The 18,793-nt window shown below is 37.8% G+C and overlaps 1 protein-coding gene and 1 long non-coding RNA gene across 2 annotated transcripts; both read left to right on the top strand.

The window, feature by feature from the left end:
- The first annotated feature begins 1,785 nt into the window (after positions 1–1,785).
- LOC136815456 (uncharacterized) lies at positions 1,786–5,180 on the top strand. Its single transcript, XR_010847716.1, has 2 exons — positions 1,786–3,893; positions 4,266–5,180. It is a non-coding gene; the product is annotated as an uncharacterized lncRNA (long non-coding RNA).
- A 4,795-nt stretch (positions 5,181–9,975) lies between these two features.
- LOC136815382 (secretory phospholipase A2 receptor-like) lies at positions 9,976–14,770 on the top strand. The gene is made up of 5 exons (XM_067071819.1): positions 9,976–10,021; positions 10,614–10,709; positions 11,006–11,147; positions 13,167–13,589; positions 14,389–14,770. The coding sequence occupies exons 1-5, from the start codon at positions 10,006–10,008 to the stop codon at positions 14,768–14,770; spliced, it is 1,059 nt and encodes a 352-aa protein (XP_066927920.1). The 5' UTR covers positions 9,976–10,005.
- Positions 14,771–18,793: the final 4,023 nt, after the last annotated feature.

The following is an 18,793-nucleotide window of genomic DNA, read 5'->3' on the forward strand; positions in this document are numbered from 1 at the left end:
ATTGAGACATCTAGAGTAAATGATTTCACGGAGATGTGATTTGAGAATATTGAGATTTTCATTCCACTATAGGGCCCTATAGGGAGTGGACAATGTACTTCGGGACCCAAGCGTCCAGGTTTTAAACTCGAAGTATGGGCCAAAAGTTTCAGATATTTTTTTTCTCTTTTTTAGTTTTTTTCAATTTTTTTTGTTTTTTTTGAACTTTTGGTCGCGAAAATAGAAAATGAGAATTTTTTTTCAGTTAATGCAGCAAGTGTGTAGAGATTGTTTGATAAACGAAAATTGAAGCCGCTAGACTACAGGTGTTTGTAAACGAACAGAACCAAACACCTGTTTAAACAAAAACGAACGATGTTTGTATATTAGATCAGAGTTTAATTCTAGATAGACGCTGCTGATCTAATCGCGTGGGTTGCGAGATTCGATAGGAATTCGCTCATGCAGTGGCAAATTTGATTTTAGATTTTGAAAGAAAGATGTCAAAGAAAAAAAAGGGTGAATCTAGGAGCCTCAAGATTTTAGTTTTAGCTTCTGCAGGGAACATTCCTACTCTTAGTTGGACATGGGGATTATGGTTTTTACTAGCATTCTTAGTGATAGGAGTAGCCCCTTTGGGTCCTAGAGAAATTGGAGACCTATACGACTGTTCTACGATAAGACAATCGAAAGTTTTCAAAATTAATCGGGTGGCCGGATGCGGAAAGCAAGTTCAAAAACAATTAAAAGAGAGGGCGGAGATATACGTCCGGGTGAAGAAATATTTCATTAAGAAAACCCCTTTCCCCATCTACCATTGCGAACACGTACAAGTAACCTTGACTTGTAAGAAATATTTTTTTGGGTCAGACGCAAAAAGAACATCGCAGACAGCCGTCAAAGTTACCCCAAAACAGTGTGAAGAGGCCTATAGAAATAGAATAGCATTGGGAAATCATCTGTATAAGGTTAACCCCTCACTTTTTACTAGTCATACGGACGACCATTTCGTGTGTAAGTGGTTAGAAACGAAGTATCTATCCTTTAATCACTTCACTTTAAGAGTTACTCAAGCGTATTTGGAGGGTAAGCAAGATAATATCCATCAGTCATTAACGCACTCCCATTGTCCATACAAACAAATGTATTGTCACCCAGAGGAAAAGCCTAAGTCCGTGGTCGTTTGGAACAACGTAACCCACGATAGAGACGCGTTTCACCGCCTAGGGAGATATAGAGCATACAAAATAGGTGATTATATTCTCATTCCGTCACTTAAAGTAGGGGGCGCTATACAGAGAGAAGAAGCAGGTAAATACTTCCAACTAGACAATGGTCTGATACTGGAAATGGCAGCTAGAAAGACAGAGAGTAAAGGGCGGAAAAGCCGAAGCATGCTTTATCGATACACTGACGTAGATATTGAGGACTTAGGTGGGGGAAAATTTAAGTGTAGGTCCAGAAAAGAACACGGGCGTGTAATTCAGTGTCCAAAGACAGTAATTTTTGAAATGAGTGGTGAGAAACAGCAACGGGAAGCCTTTGAAAAGATTGCGGAAGAATTTGCCCGAAAAAGTAAAAAGGACCAACAACTACTACTGGAAGGTCACCTCGCCGTGACTGTCGACACAATGTTTAGTCACTTTAGAGCAGTCTGGCATCAGGTTTGCCGAATAAATAAAAACATAAAAAGGTTTCGAAATTGGGCATTGAAAAACTTTCCGTCAACGTCACAAAGCTTATGTCGGACGAACACGGCGAGGTACTCAAAAGTATAGGCGACGCAGTGGTAAGTTCAAAGTAAGACCGTGCCTGATTATAAAGTCCATTGGGGTAGGAAACTAAATGGGAAGTGTTATCAGCACTTCCCAGTGACCACTAAAAGAAACATGACTCTCTTTCTAAGGGTAGAAGATAGGAACCTGCTAGCGCGATCTAGGTCCATTAATTGTACTAAGCGAAAAAAAACATACCGTGCTCATAACAAAAGATAATAAGGCGTACCATATTGACAAACGCGGCCGTATTGACCTCTTAGGTAGCAATATACGAGACAGGGTTCTCTTCCCACACTTGGTACGACCTCCTAGGGGGTTCAATACAAAAATATTCCTTAAAAATCCTGTCATCATGGACCAACCAAGTTTGCTACAAATGGTAGCCGAATCAGAACGCACGTTAGAAGAGCTAATTAAGATACAGGGTAGCCCGAGTGGGTCAGGATCTATTGTCGAGGGTATTGGCATGGGATTAGCTTCAGTCTTGGAAGCTGCAGGGTCAACAGGGGATAAGGTTATTTCAAGTTTAGGCCGCGCTATCAAGGATACCATTAGTGGCGTCGCGGGTGGTGGTGAAAAAATTATTACAGCCATTGGGGAACCCGGGGGTAAACTCATAACGTCGACAGGTACAGCGGTTAAAGATAGTCTAACGGGAGTCTCTTTTGTATTCAAAGAAATATTTGGTGGAATACCCGGAATGATTATTTGGGTTATACTGCTTCCGCTAGGGGTGTACGTCGTTTACCTTAGAATAACGGGACAGATCGGTGGCTGTAGAACATGTAGGAACTGTCTGGGTACGGCTGGCTCGGAAACCTCATTACAAAGTAACGAACCCCCTGCCCGAGAAACAGAAGTATACGATGTACCACGTACATTAGAAGAGCGCATGGCACGGCCCTTCCCAGAGTATGCCTCGGTCACCCTTAGACCTGTACCCGAGCCGCCGGCACCCAGGCAGAGCGAAGTAGAGCGAGTAAGGCGACGAAGACAGTTAAATCGCCAACGGCTTAATAAAGCCATAAATCTATTGGATGAAAGGACATTTTACGCAGAAACACAGTAATGTGTACGTTTTTTATTTTATATTCTATGTTTTTTTTGTTTTTGTTTTGTTTATTGTGGTTTGTTTAATGGTTAAACAGCTTATAAATACGAACGAGTTGAAGCAGTTTAACTGGTGTGTATATAGATGCGAATAGGTTGAAACGGGTTAACGGATGAGCATTGTTGATTTTGTCTAGTGACTACTGACGAACAGTACACGGTCCAGTAGTTAAACGGTGTTTGACACCTGCGGTTCATGAAAAAATTAATTTTAATCCGTTTGTAATAATCGCATAGTTGACTTCTTTTCTTACAGTTTCCTCAATACGCTTTCAGAAAAGAAGAAAAGAAGTTCTAGGTAAGTATATATATATATTTTTTTTCATTTGCTTTCGAGAGATAATGGTGTTTTTCCGTCCGCACCCAATTTTCGGTGGTGTCCGCCGACAAAACCCAGTGGGGGTGCACCTACTGGGAAACCACACGTTCCAGGGTTTTAGCTCCCCAATGAATTTTTTCCGTTTAATGTCGCTTCTTGTGATGCAGGCACCAGACGACATTACCGAGTCTGAGGAGGACCATACGGCGAACATCATCGGATCCTTGACTTGGGAAGCAAACTTCCTAGAGTCAAGGATCATGATGTACGAAGAACTCCTCCTTCCCCTACTTGCCCAGATGTGCGACTCCACCGAGTTTGATGTGCGGCAAGTATTGTTCAGGATCTGGACGGATCGTCTTGACATGGCGGTAGTCACCGCCCGGGTCCTGACCGATAGGTTAAACACCAGGTTGTTCAGTGAGGTCCGTCTGCGAAGGCGGCAGAGTGCTTCGGATGCCCTTAGTTTGGATGGAAGGTTAGTGCGTCGTATCCGTAGATATTTGGAACGTGGGATCCCTCACGGGAGAAGACGTCCCAATCCGATGGATACGGTCGACTAAGGGGTCCAGGCACTCTACCTGAAATTAAACATATGCTTTCAAGTTTTTCAAGAGATTTTTAAATTTGACCTTTTCTCAGTATCTTTCAGGAATTTTTTTATGAAAAAAGAAGCAATGACGTACAAGGTAAATTACGCAAACTCCGTAAGTATTCTAAAAGTACCGCAGGCATCGTTCCGCCTTGCCTGTCTTGCCTGTATTTTTTTATCCCTAAAATCACAATCAATCTTCAGTTTTTTTTAGAAACAGATTCCACTGTAACAAAGGTCAACTTGCTTTCTTTCTTAAAATTTTTTCTTGTTAAACTTTCATCTGAATGAGGTCTGAAATTCGAGTTCTCTTCTTATCGGGTCGAAATTTAAAGGTGTAGAAAGTTCTATAAAAAATCGTTTCATTTTTAAAGGAGAGAGAGAAAAAGAAGGAAACGAGAAATTCGAAGTTGGGACTGCACTTCGTATTAAATTTTTATTTTATATTCTATGTTGAATTAACGATTTTTTTTATATATATTTATAGTATTTGCATAGGGATTGAAGAAGACAACACGAGAAACGCCACAAACCAATCCTTAGTCTCCCTGAAACCAACCCTAAAACCCCTAAAACCAGAACCCAAAAGACCTATGCCCCTCCCTGCGGTAGCTACTCATCTTCACCCATCCAACCAACACTTCTACAAACAACTGACTACCCAAAATGGCAACCAACACCACCAACGCCAAGGGAAACCTGAATCTGCTGACCCACTAAATATGACCACCAAAGGAGAAACAAAGAGACTGGTGGCTGAGAAGACACACCAAACAACCTCAAAACAAACAAATGAACTTTTAACGCCTGCTAAACCACCACCACAGGCAGCTGGGGATGACACCACTACCAGTCATCCACTATCATCAAGCCACCAGTATTAGTGGAACCTGCTATTTCCGCTACCACCATAATCACCCCAGAAAGTATCCCAAGGTCAGCAGAAGATGATCCATCCACCAACAGCTGAGAAGCACAAGACCTGTCCTGAAGAGTGGCTACCCCCCGACCAATCTCCGATCCCCCCAAGCAAAGATGGAAGAAGTGTCAAGTTTAGGAAATTTTTATTATTTTTATTATTTTATTAGTCAGCCCTGAGCAGGGAACGCCTCCAAAGAAAACGCGACCCCACGTAGCCATTTAAGGTCGGAGGAATGTACTAAAGTGTTCCTTCGGCTATACCTTTACTGATCGTATCTAGCGCCCTTCTAACGCCCAACTACGCCTTCCACGCTCCACTGGGCAGCAACTTAGCAATTGCTGTCCAGCCCTCCTAAACTTTAGTGTTGTTTCGGCAGCGATCGGCGGCGGACCTGCTCAGGACATAGGTTTGTAAGTATCCTTTTCTTATTTATAACACGATTGTAGAGCGTTGTCATTATTAAATATTAGTTTATTGTAACTGCATAGTCTCCCGTTCCTGTCTGCAAATAGGATTAGGTTCTACTCCCCTAGAATCCTTTAGCCCGCCCCTTTCGTAGTCTAGACTCACTCACCCACTGCGTCTTATTCGTCTGCTAGGCAAGCACTCGGATAAGGCTCTCCAGTACAAGTGTTAAAAAGAAAGGTTTTTACTTCTCGTTTATTTGAAAAAGTTTCTATTGTCTGATAATTACAGCTCTGACAAGAATAATTTTCTCAGTTTTTCTTTGAAACAGAAAATTTCCCAAGCTTCTTCTTTCACGCAGGTTTTACAGCTGAGAAATATAGTGCACTAACTGAAAGGGTACCTTTTCAGCCATTTTGAACTGCACTGTAAGGGTACGATTTTGAAAAGCAAATTTTGCGCGACACATACCGTCGTTTCGAAATCAAGTGCCCCCCCCCAGGGGACTTGATAAAATGATAAGAATAATTTGAGATTCAAAGTGCCAAAAAAATAGAGCAGCCAAGCCTCGGCCAAATTTTTATGGTTCTTATAAATAAAGAATGGGTCTAAGTAACTCATAGTAAAACTTTCACTGTATTACACCATGGACATATAAAAGATCCATGATTACACAGTCAAAATCGTCAATCTGCTTATGCTAAACACGTTTTTTTATAAGAACAAACTATGTTTCATCTAACAAACAGATTTTCATACGACGCCATTTTGTAATTTTCGTGGGGAGATTGGTGAAGTCGGCGCTCGCTCCGTCTCTCTCTATTTGTTATGATTTCAACGCTTCTGATTGGTCGAGAGAAATTATTTGCAAGATTCTGATTGGTCCCGCTCAAACAATAATTAGAAACTTGAAAAGTAGCGCGAACAAAATGGGACATACATAGAACATAGAAAAAACGCCTGTCCTCTATCCAGCTACGCTATATCATATCCCTGGTAAGAACATATGAGGCTTCGATGACGATGGCATAAATGCTAAAAACAAGTTTAGAATATTTTTAGGCTTTGAGGACTCTAAAACACCCAATTTCTTAGGAAAACGGACAGAAATACTCACAAAATGGCGAAGTTAGGAACATTGTTGGTAAAATTTTCAGACTTAAAACTCAAAAAATTGAGAACATCTGAAGGCTTCGAAGATTTTGGATGTTCTAATAAAAAAAATAAGCGGACACTTACCAGTGGAAAGGAACTGGAGTAAAATTATAAAGCACAATTTCCTCTCCATCATAGACAATCAACCCAGCTTCACGTGAATGTTTACAGGTCACAATCAGTAAAAGTTAAAGTTCAACATAAAACTTTTTTATCACTTCGAAATTTCAACAGCCACTATAAAATATTACTCAAGTCACTCTCTCGAAAATCTTTTTTCATTCATTTAGATCTAAGCTAACAAAAATCAATCCCAAAAACCTAGAAAAAAGCATTCAATAGTCCACACAAGCACCATAGGGTGGAGGCGGAGTTTAGGTGTAAATGTCATCTTTAAGGAAGGGGTGAGTTTAGAATGAGATGTATTAAGATGTATAAAGACAGGTGGGATTTTAAAGTTAATACCATTTCTTTAATTGAGTAATTGCTCAAACAGATCATCAATAGGAAATTATGATAATTATGTCCGTTAATTATTTCAAACATGAATAAACTAACTATTTTCAAGCAGTTGTAAACGATTACATGTTTTCAAAATAACATCAAAAATATTTGAAGCCTGCTTTTGGATGTTCTCTTAACATTCGCCTAGAAATGTTCTTAACATGTTCATATTTTTACCATTCTTTGAGTTTTACACCCCTGTGTCACAGACCCGGTGGACCCCCCACCCCAGTGGAAAATAGGCCAAAAAATCGTCCCCGGTGGAAAAAATATCCTGCAATTTCAACCCCACTGCGAAATTGCTCTATGATTTTATCCCCATTGAAAACTGAATGTAAAAAATTCCACCCAAAAACCATCCCCACTGGAATTTTCGAGCTGGAAACAATAGATTTTCTATCCCCATTGGCATTTTGATAGAGATTTTCATCCCCACTGAGGGAAAAAGTTCTACCGGGGCACTGAGACAGGGGTGTAGTTTTTCTACTGTCAATTTTCCTAAAAAAATGAGCATTCTAGAGTACTCAAAGCCTAAAAATGTTCTTAACTTGTTCATCATATTTTTGCCATCGAAGTTTTATGTTCTTATATAGTTTTTTCTTATAAAAGAACGGGTAAAGCATCCATACAAATCTGATATGCGTAATTTTCTTTATGCCAATGAACTCTTTGAAGCTTTTTTACAATGAGACAAATGGAGACAAGTCAGGAACAAAGTCTGAATCTTCCAATTAAGGGACACTCTAAAAAAGCGGACACCTCTGTTTTTTCCCCGGCTGTTTTTACTTTAATCAAATCTTCATAAAAAAGAGGTTTCCAAAAGGCGGACACTGGATAAGCACACCCTCTGATTAGCAGACAATTTTTTTGCACAAAATTACAAAAACCCTTGCTTCCCCAATCCAACAAGAAGACCTTTATTTTCTCAACCTGTAATTTAATCTTTGATTCACTAAGTTTACTGATTATTTCACAGGTTTTCAGCGATAAATTAGGATAGCTATATGGTTATACTGGCTTTTGTATGAACTGGAGTCGATTATAATGCGTGTAATACAGTAGTATAGGCGTTATATGATAATACGATTATTGTTACGGGATTTAGTTTGTATAAACGATTGGAAGAATCCGGTATTCCGATCTTATAGAATCCCCGGCTTGCTCAAAGCATAGTGATTAGGAGTGGGCTATGTATACAGGGTGATTTTTCAAAAAATGTCAAACTATATTTTTTTGAGGTCTAAGTTATAAGTGTAGACAGGATCAAATAGAATTTTTTAACAAAAATAAAGAAAAAAAATGTGGAAAGCCTTTTTGTAGACTAAGGTTTGTGCCCTCAAATCAATCTTTTTCCATCTACCCAACTACCCAAATTATGTTGGAAATGAGACACACAGTGATTGAATTCCGCTCAAATTTGGCACATTCACTTCTCAGGGACAGAAATAAAGTATATATCAAAACATTTATTCGAGAAATATAAATTTGGACATTTTAGGCGTAGACCAAAGGCTTTACGCAGGCAAAAAAGAGGAAGGCTTGACTATAAAGGCGAGAAAACATTCTTTCCTGCTTAAATTTAGCACATTACCTCTTCAGGTGAAGATTTGTCAGTGTAAATTGTGAAATCTTAAAAATTTTGTTTTTCCTACAGGGAGTGACTTCTCGTCCTAAATATATGAAAACTTGACAACCTATTATTTCTATGATCTTGAACAACAGAAAATCCATCAAAATTGTTTGTGAATTGTAAGCACTTCTTTTATATCTGAAATAATGTAAATCCTCGTAGATCTGCCGATAATTTGCTCTATTTGATAAAAACACTTTCCTTAATTTAGCACCTCAGTGAAGTTCAGAAGACGTAAGAAAGGGATCTGAAAGCGGAAAATTGAAATTTTTGTACATGAATTTCGACTCTGAAAGGCTTCAAAACTGTTCTTGGATCAAGAATACCAATTTCTAGAGGGAATTTCAACTGAATTACACGATTTATGAATGAGCCCTAGCCCGTCTATATTTCCCCTTTTTTTACAGACATCGAAACAATTATTTACGAAATAACGAATTTACTTTGGGAAATATTCCCAGGATTCGTCAAGATAGATAACTGAGGGTAGGTATGCAAAACTTTAGGGCAAAAATATCATTCCAAAGTTTTCTAGAGCTACCCAATCCTTTTTGCCCTTTTTGGGGTTTGGCGACGCTCTAAAACGTCCGATAATGAAATGTTTTAAATAATACTGACAAAATGTTATCATTGTTATTCAAGGAGGACTTGTACCAAATTGCAGCAAAATTGAATGATTTTTAAGGTTTCCAGATCAAATTGGGAATTTTTTGTCATACTTTATATGAGGCTAATAGGGGGCCAGAAAAGGGGCTCCCACATTTTTTATATTTAAAATATCTCAAAAATTCTTTTTGATCCTGCCTAGATACGATATGCCATACGGAGCTAAAGAAAATTTAGTTTGACATGATTTGACGACTGGAATGATAACATCTGAATTTCCGTTGTTCTATCTCTGTCGTATTTGATGAGTATTTGATGATCAAGAAATCAATAATGTAGCATCTTTAATGGTAAATTTTATTGGTTTTTCGTTAATACTTACTTCTCAGTGCGTTTTAGACATTAATGATATGCCCTTGATAATACACTTGCATTAAAAAATCATTGTAAAGGAAAAATCAACACTATCACTAAGAAATTTAAACATGCACAAAATGGCTGGGCTGAAAGAACTCAAAAATTTATGAGGTGCCTCGAAATGCATTCACAATATTTCAGTGTTGTGAAGGAAAATAAGAGAACATTTTCAAAAACTATCTACCGATAATAAACTGAGTATCTTGATGTTCTTATAAAGCTCGGAGACAGAGATAGAACAGCAATTAACTGAAAAGACAATGTGGTACATATTCCAGCCGCAGCTTTCTTATACTATGGAACGAGGGAAGTCTAGTAAAGAAACTTCTTGCTGATGTACGTGAAGCGTTCAAGCGAGTGTAATCATCACCTTTGGGTGTATTCACACTGTTGCTTGAAAGTTGCTTGAAATATGTAAACAAAGAATTTCATGATCTTCTCCTTTGTCTCTTATTATCTCAGTTTGCACGATCGCGTGATCATATCTCAATCAAATTTCAAGCCAAAACCATTAATGATCTTGTTTTAATGGTAAAAGAATACTTGTATATAGATGTCATACATCCTGGTCATTGAATTCAACGTAACATGGGATTTCAGTTTCGTAAGCACGATTCTTTTTATGTAGTGTGATTTGATGGAAGTTTGCTAATTACCCTGATTACTTTGAATGTAAACTGAAGACGGATTTGATGGTTCTTTGCGTGTTTTTTTTTCTTTCAAGACAAAGTGAGGTACAGGTTTTTTTTTTATAAGAACAAACTATATAAGAACATAAGCCTTCGATGGCAAAAATAATAAGAATAAGTTAAGAACACTTTTAAGGTTTTGCGGAATGAAAGACACCCGAATTCTTATAAAATGGGCAAATATACTCACAAAATGGGGAAAACAAGAACATATCAAAAACATTTTTAGGCTTCAAAAATGGTTGATGTTCTTATAAAAAAACGTGTGATGCAATATGTTCCGCTATTGGCTACATATACAAATGTCACAAGGAAAGATGAAACTAGGGTGGGGTAAAGGATGTTTTTGTAGCAGATTATGTATAAATGAGTGGTAAATTTGGTATAAATACACCAAGCACCCGCTCAACAAGCATGACAATTTTCAGTTATCTCTAAGACATTCATTGAGGCTGACATTGAACAGAAATTTGAAAATGAAGTTTTTTACCAATACATTATTACTAGGGATCGCCTTTCTTTCTTTGGTGGTTGGTTTCGAGGGGAAGAAAAAGTCTTGTGAAGAATTTATTCAAGGTCGAGAAGGGACTCCTGTCTGTCGAGGTAAGCGGGTGTCTATCATCTAAGCTGATTCTGAGGTTTGGTTGTTCTTATTATTTTGGCACTTTGAGCCTTAAATTGTTCTTATCCTGTTCTTATTTATTGGGGGTAATTGAGGTATTTCGAACCGTAAGTTGTGTGAGTGGAGTAATTTCAGGCTCAGATCATTGTTCTTAAATTGTTCTTTTTTGGGGGGATTTTGAGCCTCATTGTTCTTATAAATTTGTTCTTATAAAAGAAAAAAAAGTGTAATTCGAAAACGTTTTTAATCTTTAATTTTTATCTTTGTTTAATTCCAGGAGAAAATGTATTTTACGAGTTTTACCCACCACGCGCAGATTTTTTTAAAGCTGAACGAAATTGTGTGGCGAGAGGAGGACATTTGACAGATATAGTAGACGAAGAAGAAGCTGATTTCCTTCTTCAAGAAATGGAGAGCAGGTAAAGATGATCTCCTCCACTGTTGTTTTGAAAACTCATACATATTTTTCTATGTACAACAATGCACAAGCTGGAATCGTCAGTTTACGTCAAACCTGTATTCTGGAGGTCACCAACATTCTGGGGGCCGCCAACATTCTTGGAGCCAATTACTGCAACGATAGCATTTGACCCAACGTCCGTCCGTCCGTCCGTCTGTTACCAACTTTTCTCGAGATTGGCTCATTAGTTTTTTCTGATTTTTGGCACACAGATGCAAAATGGCAATGCTCAAAATGTGACGGAGCCCGATGTGCCGGAAAAACTATCTTTTTGGCATTTTCTCGTGATTTTTTGCTCAAAGATGCGTATTAACAACGCCCAAAACATGGTTGCCGGAAAAACTATCTTTTTGGCATTTTCTCGTGATTTTTTGCTCAAAGATGCGTATTAACAGCGCCCAAAACATGGTTGAGTCCGATTTTGAGAAAAAAATTTTCCAGTTGAAAATGCCGGAAATATGCCGGAAATCGCCGTTTTTCTGGATTTCCATTATGGACTTTTTCCTTCTAATTGGTTGTTTTTTCATTCAAAAACATTATTAATAGCAATGCCCACCATCACGCATGTTTTAATTTTCAATAAAATTGACTTTTGAAGCCGGAACTATTTAAAAATCACCGGAACAACCTACTTTCGCCGGAAAGATAGTATTTCTTAAATTTCTCGAGCTGTACTTTATATTTTTTTATGAAACTTTGCACACTGATGCAAAATAACAATACCTAAAATGTGATGCAGCCCGATTTTCGAAAAAAAACTTTCCCGACCGAAAATGCCGGAAATATGCCGAAAAACTGTTTTTTTGGCATTTTCTCGAGATTTTATCATTAGTTTTTTCTGATTATTTGCTCAAAGATGCGTGTTAACAATGCCCAAAACATGGCCGAGTTCGATTTTTGAGAATTTTTTTTCCGGCTGAAAATGCCGGAAATATGCCGGCAATCGCCGTTTTTCTGGATTTTCATTGGACTTTTTCCTTATAATTGGTTGTTTTTCATTCAAAAATATTATTAATAGCAATGCCCACCATCAAGCATGACTTAATTTTCAATAAAATTGATTTTTGAAGCTCGAACTACTTAAAAATCGCTGGAACAACCTATTTTCGCCGGAAAGACAGTATTTCTTGAATTTCTCGAGCTGTACTTTATATTTTTTATGAAATTTTGCACACTGATGCAAAATGACAATACCTAAAATGTGACAGAGCCTGATCTTCGAAAAACATTTTATTCCGGCCGAAAATACCGGAAATATGCCGGAAAAACCGGTTTTTTGACATTTTCTCGAGTTTTTTCAGATTTTTTGCCCAAAACATGGCCTATTCGTATTTTTGAGCAAATTTTTTTCCGGCCGAAAATGCCAGAAATATGCCGGAAATCGACGTTTTTGCAGATTTTCATTGGACTTTTTCCACATCTTTTTTTTTTTTTTTTTTTTTCACACAAAAACATTATTGATAATAATGCCCAACATCAAGCATGATTCAATTGTCAATAAAACTGATTTTTGCAACCGGAACTTTCTATTTTTTTCCACTCCCCTTCCCTCTCCCCCATGCAACAATCAATGATAAAATTTGATGCGTTATGCAATTTCGCTAAATGCTATATTTTCTGACTGATGGTTTTCATTTTTCTCCTTATTGCTATCTAATTTTCATCATCAGATAGGTCCATTCAGCATCTAGCTTGTTGTAATCTGGAAGCACTGCACTAGTGTATATGTATAAGAATTGCGAAGCGCTCCAGGGAAGTCACTCGATTCGCAAGTTGCAAGCAAAATATCTATAGGGTCACACACTAGAAATTAGGCTTTCCCAGAAAAAAAATGAATATGTGGGGTGGAGGATATAACAATTTTCAGTGATTTACCCCCCCCGGACAAAGTGACTTTTGGCCCCCCGGACAACAGGTTTTACCCCCCGGACAAGTATCAGTTGACCCCCCGCTATTATTTTTGGTTTTGCTTTTGCAGAGATATCGATCTAGCCTGGACAGGTTATAATGATCATGGATCAGGTGGTTCAGAAGAAAATACCTTCACATATATCACTGGAATTGAAGGGTATAACCCAGTCTTTGATGATACTATCATATTTTCATCTAATACTCAAATTAAAGACTGTGCTGCTCTAGAACTTGAAAATGATGAAAAATTCGAGGTACATAAGTGTGGTGGCAAAGAAATCATACATTCCATTTGCAAGTATAATTTTATCCATGGGTCCATCATTTTTGTAACAGCCCCTCGGTTACCTGATAGAGAATCTACCGAGGGTTTTGTTATCATGGAGAATTGGGGTGCAGCAAGAGAAGAGTGTATGGCGAAAGGAGGCGATTTGGTCACTATTGGGTCAAGGAAAATGAACAATTTTGTAAAAGACCTTTTACAAAATATGTAAGTTGGTTGGTTACTAAAATTAATATTGTTTGGGTGAAATATATTTTAATGTGTGGGAACAAGCTAATAGGAGTTGAGGGCCCGGCAGGGGGCACTGACCTTGACGGCTGGCGGGGATTCACCACTGGAGACTGTCGAATATGAATGCTTGATAAATTTAAGACTCAAAAAAATAAAAAAATCGAAAAAGTAGCAAAAATGACTAAAGTAGACGAAAAAAGGAAAAACTTTCTAATGTTCACACTGAAAACTGACCCTGTCAAATACACATTTTGAAAATTAGTAGATTGGGACCCTGTCAGATATCTTCAGAAGCCTAAAAAAGGGACCCTGACCAGCGAAACCTCCCCGTACCCAATTTGACCAAGAGATTCCAACCTGGGTGCTTTTTAAATCCGACCATTCCCCCACCTGCCCTGAGGGGTAAATAAAAAGCTAAATGGGCTTTTCCAGAAAAAAACCGTATACCCCCTGTTGAGGAGGTCCATTTCCGTTCCAAGGGGGTAAGGTTTGATATGTGGCGGAATTCCATAGGGAGATACAAAAATCTGTCAAAAATAACTGGAATTCCATGGGGGTAGCCTTTTAAATCCTACTAAAATTCAGAATTCCAGAGGGGTTTAAGCCTGAAATTGCCTGGAATTCCAGGTGGTTGCAGCATTTCCAGCCACAAAGTGATGGACCTCCTCAACAGGGGGTATACGGTTTTTTTCTGGAAAAGCCCAATGTCGATTCAGCCATTCTTCTTCAGTCTCATGCTAGAATGAAACGTGAGGTTAATTATTTTTCTTTTTAGGAACATTCATGATGTTTGGGTCGGTCAATTTCACGATGTGTCAACACGAAAGTTCAAATGGGCTAGTGCTTCATATAGTCCCCATAGAAACTGGTGCACTGATGAACCCGCCATTGATGAAAGTTCGACAACGCCCGCGCCCGAACCAAGCGGCCAGTGTGTATTCTTCCTTGCTGGTCAAGGGTGTTTTGGAGTTAATTTGTGTGGCGGTCGTCAAGACGATGGGGCACTTATCCTTGTTCCTAAACAATTTGTTTGTCAGATTGGAGGAACTGATTATACGGAAAAAGCTATGTTACGTGATTTGATCTCGGTTATCTTGCAGAAAACAAGTGAGATTAAAAAAGATTGCCAATCGTGCAGGAAGATATCAAGTCATTAACTTTCATTTTAAATAAATCCCATTAATTTTTTCGTTCCTTTTATTTTCGCGCCTCTTATTTTCGCACATCTTGTAATATCTGGGATATTATTTTGAGTATTTCCGATGAAAAATATAAGTGAAGAGGGCAAAAAATACATGAAAACAGAAGTTAATTCACGCGAAAATTAATGGGATTAGGGTATTTGTTTTATGATTAGTTCTGTAAGGGTCACTTTTAAAAAGCGTACGCAATGATTGCTTTTGTAACTATTCCATTGGTACAGCTGTTGAAAATGCTGAAATGTTATCAACTTCTTTGAGAAAACAGAGGGGGTTGAAAAATCAAGTTAAGGATTAAGGTGTTATTTCGATCTTAAGTCTCTCTTTACTATTTATTTATTATTAACTATTTATTGAGCATTGATTTCTGAAATATGATATAACAAGATATATCGCAAATAATCGATCATCAGCGCCAAAACAGCAAATTTTGAAATTCATCTCCCAAGTTTGCCCAAACTTTGGTCGACCCACGCTATAGCCCGGGAGCCACTTATACTATAGCTTTTTGATAGACTGGATGGCGCTGATAAGTGACCCGGCGTAATTTGGCAGGCCTCATATTTTGGCTTTGCTTGATGTGTTAGCAAATACATGCCACTAGATCCAGTCCCTTTTTGGAGAAAAACAAACAAAGAACCAATAGACCAATTTTTTCAAATTTTGGAGGTATTTTCTTGTTTTTTTTAGTTTCATAAACTTTCATATAATTTTTGAAAATGAAAGTGAAAAAATTGAAGATGTCAAAATCCTCTACTTCACTGGATTCATCAGCGCCATCAAAATATCATCAAAAAGTTTAATCAGAAGTATACTCTAGTCTAACCACGCTACTGCTGTCCATGCCAAGTTTATAAAAAAGAAACAAAAAACGGCTAAAAATGTTTAAAAGTCTCCAAATCATTTGAAAATCATAGCAAAGATATGATTCCTTTATTTTTCCACTTCGTTCAAGGTATCGTTCACCAAATCGTTATTTGTTGACTCTTTGATTTGACAAACAAACATTTTCTTATTGGGTGCGATGGTGGTTCCACATGGCTCCACCCTAATGCAACCTTTTCCGGTGCCTCTTCCACGGGGTTTTCCACCAACTATGTAAGCCACGCATTGGTTAGGTGCTAAAGGGTCTGGGTTTAATGAAGGCTCTCCACGACACCACCTCTTAAATTTTGAGACTGCATTTCTCCAAAAGAACTTCTTCTTTGAAGTATCATAATTCATTCCAATCCAAACTGGAGTATCGATATTCCTGAAAAAATAACAATCAAGGCAAATTCAAATATAGGGAAAGTTGAAAAACAGAGATATATGTTGGGGGATTCTGGGACACGCGCACGCGAACGCACACAAACGCACATACAGAAAGTGAGTAAAAGGGTGAAATTATCCTAAAAAATAGCGATAAAATCACGCTCTCAGTAAACTAAAGAGGGTACAGGTTTACCTCGGGTTCTGGGACACGCGCACACGAACGCACGCGAACGAACATACAGAAAGTGAGTAAAAGGGAAATTCCCGTACAGAAAGTGAGTAAAAGGGAAATTCCCATTCAATGACGTCATCGACACTTTTGCCCGCGCGACAAAAATGATCCGCGCGACAAAAATGATCCGCGCGACAAAAATGATCCGCGCGACAAAAATGATCCGCGCGACAAAAATGATCCGCGCGATTTGAAAAAATGCTGAGTTGTTAAAAATTTGAAAGGAATGAACTTTCAAATTTTGTTGAATATTTTGATGATTTGAAAATTTGTAAAGTGGTCAAAAATCGAAAAGGGAAATTCCCTAAAAGTTGTTAGTTGGAGGTTGAATCTATAATAAAAATGTCTGTCTCAGTTACGACCACTTTAAAGAATTTTTTAAATTCTAAAAAGTCTATAATAAATATGAACAATCAAACGATTAAAGAATTAAGAGCCATTGCTAAAGAGCGTGGTTTAAGAGGATATCACAAACTTAGAAAGGGAGAGCTTGTTTCTTTATTAGAAGTTCCAGTAAGACCGCCAAGAAGACCTGGTCAAAAGAAATCACTTCGTGAAGTTACATTGTTACCTAAACCTGAAAGCACAGATATTTTTGAGCAGCAGGAGATGATGAAAAATAGGTCAGTTGTGAAGAGCAAGCTAAATGAGTGGTACGACTGGCTAATAAATTACGTGCCTAAATCAATTAAAGAGCCAGTTGGGAACGCTTTTTCAAAGGTAAAAAATAGTGTTATGAGTTTGTATGAAAAAGGTAGAAGCGCTGTAGTAGGAAAAGGTAAAAAGACATTGTTAGAAGAAGTTGAAGAAGAGGCTGAAAAAGAATATGAAAATGAAGATGTTAAAAGTCTGATGCCTGTAGAACATAAGAAAGCGATGAACGGTGCATATAAGAGTTTTAGGATAAGCGGACAAGAAAAAACAGATGTTGATAGTTATATAGCTCTTGTGAAGCCTAAATTTCAAAAGCTTATTGAAGAGCAAGTGGAAGTGTTGGTTGCAGCCAAAGTTCAGATGCATATATGGATAATGTGGAAGAAAGAAGAGCAAATTATGAGGTTAGATGATGAAGATATGGAAGGTTGGAGCGAGGATGATAAGTAAAAATATAAACAAACTAAAAACGCTCATGAGATCAAAGTGGATAAGGTATTTAACAGTAAGATGACAGAGGTGTTTCAAGGTAGTAATGTAGAAGAGATTTTACAGAGTATGTTTGCTCATATTAAGACTCAAACTGAGCATCCTGCGTTACCTAAGAGTGGTTTTACTCTTGATTATATTATGCATTTAGATATTGACTTTCATCAATTGGAGCTGACTCGAGGCGGTTCACATATTGAATTGCCAGATTGGATAGCATCAAAGAAGGCGGTTATAAATCCTAAAAACAAGGATGAAGAGTGTTTTAAATGGGCTGTGATAGCAGCTTTGCATCATGAGGAAATTGATGTTCATCCCGAGCGTATTGCAAAATTAGAGCCTTATGTAGAGCGATATAATTGGGAGGGATTGGATTTTCCGACGGATTATAGGAAGATTAGCAAGTTTGAAAAGAATAATCCTGAGATCGCAGTAAACGTAATGTTTGTTAATCAGAAGAGTATAAATATTGCGAGTAGGTCTAATTTTAATAGTAAGCGTAGCAAGCAGGTCGATTTATTGATGATTGTTGAGGGAGAAAAAAGACATTATACGGCGGTGAAAAATTTATCTAGGCTGTTAGGATTGATGAATAGTAAACACAAAGAAGCGTACCACTATTGTGTAAACTGTTTGAACGGTTTTCGTAAAGAGTCAGCAAGAGATAAGCATTATGGGTATTGTTCAAGTTATGGTGAAGTTAAAGTTAAGATGCCATCGGAAAAAGAAAAGTGGTTGAAATTTGGAAAATGGGTAAAAAGTAAAAATGGTCACAAAATGGTGAAAATAAGAACATGTTAAGAACATTTTTAAGCTTAAAACCCAAAAAGTTAAGAACATCCGAAGGCTTAAAAAATGTTGGATGTTCTTATAAAAAAAAGTGTACTTTCCGATTCTGTTCATTAAAGAAAATATAAACAAATGTAGCAGTGGAACTAAAGCAATTGAAAGCAAAATCATCTTCAATCAAATTTGTTGTGTATACTCCAAACTGGTGCACTGATGAACCCGCCATTGATGAAAGTTCGACAACGCCCGCGCCCGAGCCAAGCGGCCAATGTGTATTCTTCCTTGCTGGTCAAGGGTGTTTTGGAGTTAATTTGTGTGGCGGTCGTCAAGACGATGGGGCACTTATCCTTGTTCCTAAACAATTTTTTTGTCAGATTGGAGGACCTGATTATACAGAAAAAGCTATGTTACGTGATTTGATCTCGGTTATCTTGCAGAAAACAAGTGAGATTAAAAAAGATTGCCAATCGTGCAGGAAGACATCAAGTCGTTAAACTTTCGTTTTAAATAAATCCCATTAATTTTTGCGTTCCTTTTATTTTCACGCCTCTTATTTTCGCACA

This window comes from Clytia hemisphaerica, unplaced genomic scaffold, assembly GCF_902728285.1.
Source record: "Clytia hemisphaerica strain Z4C2 unplaced genomic scaffold, Clytia hemisphaerica genome assembly, whole genome shotgun sequence".
NCBI lineage: Eukaryota > Metazoa > Cnidaria > Hydrozoa > Leptothecata > Clytiidae > Clytia > Clytia hemisphaerica.

Excerpts from the sequence above, each read along its gene's own strand:
- LOC136815382 (XM_067071819.1), top strand. Across the intron at positions 10,710-11,005 it reads AGGGACTCCTGTCTGTCGAG|GAGAAAATGTATTTTACGAG; the intron begins GTAAGCGGGTGT and ends GTTTAATTCCAG. Across the intron at positions 13,590-14,388 it reads AAAGACCTTTTACAAAATAT|GAACATTCATGATGTTTGGG; the intron begins GTAAGTTGGTTG and ends TTTTCTTTTTAG.